This window comes from Triticum aestivum, chromosome 3A (genome assembly GCF_018294505.1).
Source record: "Triticum aestivum cultivar Chinese Spring chromosome 3A, IWGSC CS RefSeq v2.1, whole genome shotgun sequence".
NCBI lineage: Eukaryota > Viridiplantae > Streptophyta > Magnoliopsida > Poales > Poaceae > Triticum > Triticum aestivum.
The window spans coordinates 180,113,046-180,119,762 of NC_057800.1; the positions used below are offsets into that span (position 1 = coordinate 180,113,046).

Consider the following 6,717-nt stretch of genomic DNA (forward strand, 5'->3'; position numbering starts at 1 on the left):
GCGCGCAGCCCTGGCCGCCAGCACCTCGTCGTGGCAATCCCTCTGCCGCCTCCTCTGGCCCTGGCCGCCGGCGCTGGCGTGCGCCGTGCGTACCCAGCACCCCTCGGGCGTGCGCCCGATCGGGCAGCGCCCGTTCGCCCGCGCCCGTTTGGCCCTATGGGCCACTACCTAGTGGGGCCCCCACCCACGCCCCTTTTAAAAAAAGAGAAGAATAAAAATATATAATTAAAATAATTAATTAGTTAATTAGTTAACTTAATTAGGTCTGTTAAATTAACCTAATCACTGTTTAAACTAATTAATCTGTTTTAGATAAACTCAGTCAATGACAGTGGGACCCACGTGTCAGCTTGACCAGTCAACGGTCAGAGTTGACTGCTGATGACATGCTGACGTCATAAATGCAATTTTGAATTAAAATAATATGTTAATCCTAGAAAATGATATAAAACTTTAAAAATTAATATATAATAATCCGTAGCTCGGATGGAAAAACTTTGTACATGAAAGTTGCTCAGAACAACGAGACGAACCCGGATACGCAACCCATTCGTCCGCCACACATCCCTAGCATAGCGAACACGCAACTTTCCCCCTCCGGTTCATCTGTCCGAAAACGCGAAACACCGGGGATATTTACCCGGATGTTTCCCCCCTTCACCGGTATCACCTCGTACTGCATCAGGCCACCCCTAGCACAATGTAATGCCGCGTCTTGCTTTTTGTTACATTGATTGCTCTGTTATTTATTGTGTTCCCCCTCCGTTACTTCTTTCCGGTAGACCCCGAGACTGCCGGAGACCCCCAGTACGACTATGGTGTTGACGATCCCTTCTTGCCAGAGCAACCAGGCAAGCCCCCCCTTCGATCACTAGATATCGCCTACTCTTCTCTATACTGCTTGCATTAGAGTAGTGTAGCATGTTACTGCTTTCCGTTAATCCTATCCTGATGCATAGCCTGTCCTTGCTACTACTGTTGTTACCTTTACCGGCAATCCTAATGCTTAGTATAGGATGCTAGTTTATCATCAGTGGCCCTACACTCTTGTCCGTCTGCCATGCTATACTACTGGGCCGTGATCACTTCGGGAGGTGATCACGAGCATATACTATATACTTTACACTATTACATTACCGGTGATACTGTTTGGAGATGGGGGCTGAAGGGGCAGGTAGCTCCATCCAGGTAGTGGTGGGCCTGAGTTCCCGACGGCCCCCGACTGTTACTTTGAGGCGGAGCGACAGGGCAGGTTGAGACCACGTAGGAGAGAGGTGGGCCTGGCCCTGGTCGGCGTTCGCGGTTACTTCAAAATAACATGCTTAACGAGATCTGGGTATTTGATCTGAGTCTGGCTACTGGCCTATACGCACTAACCATCTACGCGGGGACAGTTATGGGCACTCGACGTCGCGGTATCAGCCAAAGCCTTCGTGACGTCAGCGACTGAGCGGCGCGCGCCGGGTTGGACCGCGTAACGCAACTTCCTTTGTAATGGAGGTTGCTAGGTCTGCTCACCGGCCGCATTCGCAACATGCAGGTGTGCAATGGGCGATGGGCCCAGACCCCTGCGCCATAGGATTTAGACCGGCGTGCTGACCTCTCTGTTGTGCCTAGGTAGGGCTGCGACGTGTTGATCTTCCGAGGCCGGGCATGACCCAAGAAAGTGTGTCCGGCCAAATGGGATCGAGCGTGTTGGGCTATGTGGTGCACCCCTGCAGGGAAGTTAATCTATTCGAATAGCCGTGTCCCTCGGTAAAAGGACGACCCGGAGTTGTACCTTGACCTTATGACAACTAGAACCGGATACTTAAAAAAATACACCCTTCCAAGTGCTAGATACAACCGGTGATCGCTCTCTCACAGGGCGACGAGGGGAGGATCATCGGTTAGGATTATGCTATGCGATGCTACTTGGTGAACTTACCATCTACTCTCTTCTACATGTTGCAAGAAGGAGGTGGCCAGAAGCGTAGTCTTCGACAGGACTAGCTATCCCCCTCTTATTCCGGCATTTTGCAGTTCAGTCCACATATGATACCCTTATTCCATTTGATACCAATGCATACATATGTAGTGTAGCTCCTTGCTTGCGAGTACTTTGGATGAGTACTCACGGTTGCTTTGCTCCCTCTTTTCCCCCTTTCTATACTCGATTGCTGCGACCAGACGTTGGAGCCCAGGAGCCAGACGCCACTGTCAATGACGACTACTACTACTCGGGAGGTGTCTACTACTACGTGCAGCCTGCTGACGGCGACCAGGAGTAGTTTAGGAGGATCCCAGGCAGGAGGCCTGCGCCTCTTTCGATCTGTATCCCAGTTTGTGCTAGCCTTCTTAAGGCAAACTTGTTTAACTTATGTCTGTGCTCAGATATTGTTGCTTCTGCTGACTCGTCTATGATCGAGCTCTTGTATTCGAGCCCTCGAGGCCCCTGGCTTGTAATATGATGCTTGTATGACTTATTTTATTTGTAGAGTTGTGTTGTGATATCTTCCCGTGAGTCCTTGATCTTGATCGTACACATTTGCGTGTATGATTAGTGTACGGTCAAATCGGGGGTGTCACAGTTGTTGCCATTCAAAGATCCAGGCATTCCAAAGAAAGCATACCAAATTCAAGTCTTTTGATCGACCATCGCTTCAAGGATTATAGTGGAACCCTTTTTGACCGTGGAATTGCCCATGCCATTCCTTTGGACAATTCTTCCAACTCCAATGCATGCAATCTATTGAGCCAAGCATACCTGGGAAGCCGCGAGCTTTCTTCATCTCCAATAGCCTTGCGGCGTCTTCAACATTGGAAGATCTCAAATACTCCTGGCCAAACACTTGAATAATTCCGACTGCGAAGCGCTTGACACACATGATGGCTTGGCTCTCACCCATGGCCAAGTGATCATCAACTAGATCAGCCGGGATACCGTATGCCAACATACACAAAGCGGTTGTCACCTTCTGAAAGGTGTTATGCCCGAGCTCTCCGACGGCATTCCTCCTTTGCTGAAAAAACCAATCATGGCTCGCTAGTTTCTCTGCAATGCGCCTGAACAACTCGGTGCTCATCCTAGACCGGCGACGAACGTACAACTCCGGGTATGTGGGATTCTCCACGAAATAGTGCCTCATCAATCTGTTATGGGCATTGATCCTATCCCTCCAAATTTTCTGCCGACCCATAATCGAACCACCGTGCTTCGGTTTTTTATTGATGTACATAGCTAGGATCATTGCAAGATCCTCCTCCTCTTCCATTTCAAATTCTTCTTCGGAAGAATCATACGACGAACTCATCTACAATGTTCAATACTAGGCTATAAAAACTACAATCAACATGCATCAAATTCATGAAGTTTGAGCAATACATGCCTTTCGGGCGTTTTGTCGAACACCTTGCGAGCGCCGAGCGGCAGTGAGCGGCCGGACGCTGTTCGTTGGAGGACTGCCGCGCGTGAGGGGCGGCGGTGACTAGAGGGAGACGGAGAAAGCCGCCGCAGCGCAGGGATAGGCCGAGGAAGCGCCGGAACGGTCGCCGGAATAAATGGGGTGGCGCGGGCAGCGGCGGCGCCGCGACTGGATGGGATAGATGGAGTTGCGAGCAAGCGTTTGAGAGTCCAGCGCGCGGGAGCGGGCGCAGCAAATAAGCGGCGTGCTATGGCGTTTCGGCCCGCGCGCTGAATTAGATATGCCGCGCGTGTGATTTTTACGCCTCGCCTGGAACGGTAGCTCGCATAAAAAACATTAATTTTTCAGCAGGGTGCTTATATAACGCGGTTGTTGGAGACGCTATGAGAAAACAGACATGTCGGCTTGCAGTTAGGTAAGTTTTGAAGCACACGTGGACGGACCCGTTCTGACGGAGGTGGGGGGGCATATTCGACGGTGACCATGGAAGATGCCCACTTTTGCAGCAATGTCGAGGCAACCTTGCTTGTGTTTATCCTGCTGTTCCAAAGTGGGCGGCCGGACGGGACGTCACCGAGTTGCCAATTCCAGAGAATGCAACAAGATCACCAGATTCGACTTCACTCCCATCCTTCTCTGCTCGATTCCTATAATTTTTCCCACAAAATCGTCCCAATTCTCTCCATGCCAATCTCACCTCGCACTGCTCTCCTTTCGATCCCGACGAAAGAGGGAGCGCCCGCGGCACCAAACGACTATGGGGATTTGGAGGGGGTCGCTGCCGCTGCTTCTGCTCGCCGCCGCGGCGGCGGCTGAGCCGGCGTCGACGCTGGAGGGACCGTCGTGGCCGGTGACGGTGCCGCTGCGGGAAGACAGGGGCCACGCGGTGGACCTGCCGGACACGGACCCCCGGGTGCAGCGTCGGGTCACAGGCTGGGCTCCCGAGCAGATCGCCGTCGCGCTCTCCGCCGCTCCCACCTCCGCCTGGGTCTCCTGGATCACAGGTAGTTGAGCTAATTTCACTGGAATGTAATGCCTTTGGTCAGTTCTGAGATGGCATTGGCTGTTGGTTCCGCAGGGGATTTCCAGATGGGCGGCGCCGTCAAACCGCTGGACCCCGGCACGGTCGGCAGCGTCGTGCGCTACGGCCTCGCCGCCGATTCTTTGGTCCGCGAGGCCACCGGCGACGCGCTCGTGTACAGCCAGCTCTACCCCTTCGAGGGCCTCCAGAACTACACCTCCGGCATCATCCACCACGTCCGCCTCCAAGGTCGATCCCCTGCTCCACAATCCAAAAACAAACAAAAAATGCAGTTTTTACAGCTACCAGAAGCAAACGTGGGACTGAAATTCTCGCCGCAATGCAGGGCTTGAGCCTGGGACGAAGTACTACTACCAGTGCGGCGACCCAGCCATCCCGGGTGCGACGAGCGCCGTGCACGCGTTCCGGACGATGCCGGCCGTCGGGCCGCGGAGCTACCCGGGGAGGATCGCCGTGGTCGGGGACCTCGGGCTCACGTACAACACCACCTCGACCGTGGAGCACATGGCGAGCAACCAGCCCGACCTGGTCCTCCTCCTCGGCGACGTGAGCTACGCCAACCTGTACCTGACCAACGGCACCGGAACGGACTGCTACTCCTGCTCGTTCGCCAAGTCCACCCCCATCCACGAGACGTACCAGCCGCGCTGGGATTACTGGGGGAGGTACATGGAGTCCGTGACGTCGACCACGCCGATGATGGTGGTCGAAGGGAACCATGAGATCGAGCAGCAGATCGGCAACAAGACGTTCGCGGCTTACAGCGCGCGGTTCGCGTTCCCGTCCAAAGAGAGCGACTCCTTCTCCCCCTTCTACTACTCGTTCGACGCTGGCGGCATCCATTTCATCATGCTCGCTGCCTACGCTGCCTACAGCAAATCAGGTGCTCACACAATTCAATCCAGTTTAGTTCTGAACTGAACTGTATTTGATTAGTGAAAGGAAGCTGAAACTTGGTGGACTGAATCTTGTGCACAACAAATAAATTCAGGAGAGCAGTACAGATGGTTGGAGAAGGACCTGGCAAAGGTGGACAGATCGGTGACCCCGTGGCTGGTCGCCGGGTGGCACGCGCCATGGTACAGCACCTACAAGGCTCACTACAGGGAGGCAGAGTGCATGAGAGTGGCCATGGAGGAGCTGCTCTACTCCTACGGCCTCGACATCGTTTTCACCGGCCATGTATGTAACGTAACACCGTCTGACTTACAGTACCTCTGAAGTCTGAACATTAATTGGCAAGCAGCTGAGAGTGGCTTTGTGTGAGGTCTGGCAGGTGCACGCGTACGAGCGCTCCAACCGGGTGTTCAACTACACGCTGGACCCGTGCGGCGCCGTGCACATCTCGGTGGGCGACGGCGGGAACCGCGAGAAGATGGCCACCACCCACGCCGACGACCCAGGGCGCTGCCCGGAGCCACTGTCCACGCCTGACGACTTCATGGGCGGCTTCTGCGCCTTCAACTTCACGTCCGACCCCGCCGCCGGCAGCTTCTGCTGGGACCGGCAGCCGGACTACAGCGCCTACCGGGAGAGCAGCTTCGGCCACGGCATTCTCGAGGTAACTGCTGCTCCGTGAAGAAATACCGAGAGTAGCTTCTGACCTTGTAGATACATACTGTACATAGTTGGGTGACTGAGGAGCTAATAATTTGTTGGTGCAGGTGAAGAATGAGACGCACGCTCTGTGGAAATGGCACAGGAACCAGGATCTGTATCAAGGTGGTGTCGGAGATGAGATTTATATCGTCCGGGAGCCGGAAAGATGCCTGCTCAAATCCAGCATAGCGGCATACTTTTGATCTAACACTAGCCAAATCAAATTCACGTGTATAATGTGTAGTACTAGCTGGTAGGTACTTTGACCTGTGGTCCAAGCGAACTCTCTATTCTTTCACGAGCTCTCTGCGAGCTCTGACGAGATTAAGATAGGTTGAGATTTGTGGGGTAGCATGAAAGACTTGTGATCTAGTATCAGTCTATACACTGATAAATAAAATTGGTACGTATCGTTTTTCAGATGAACAGGCGAACTTCGCCCTGCTTTTTCATTATTATAGCTGGGAACGGAACAGGCTACTGGGTTGGCACTTGGCAGTCACAGTTTACAAGGTGAATTGTACAGTATGATTTGTACCACAGGGCGGGACTTGGCTGCTGTTGGTAGAGTGGAAGAGGAAGAGGAGCGTGGCCAGCTTCGGTGGAGAGCACCGCGCAGGCGCAGCTGCTCGGCCGCTCGGACCGGAAATCGGCGCTCCGAGTCCGAGGGAA

The 6,717-nt window shown here is 53.6% G+C and overlaps 1 protein-coding gene across 1 annotated transcript; it reads left to right on the forward strand.

The window, feature by feature from the left end:
* Nucleotides 1-4,249: 4,249 nt before the first annotated feature.
* LOC123060875 (purple acid phosphatase 15) lies at nt 4,250-6,467 on the forward strand (the record flags this gene model as incomplete). The annotated part of the gene is given in 6 exon segments (XM_044483740.1): nt 4,250-4,408; nt 4,483-4,674; nt 4,772-5,329; nt 5,438-5,628; nt 5,723-6,007; nt 6,111-6,467. Coding segments are annotated over 6 exon segments (1,523 nt in total), but the record flags the coding sequence as incomplete, so codon positions are not given.
* Nucleotides 6,468-6,717: the final 250 nt, after the last annotated feature.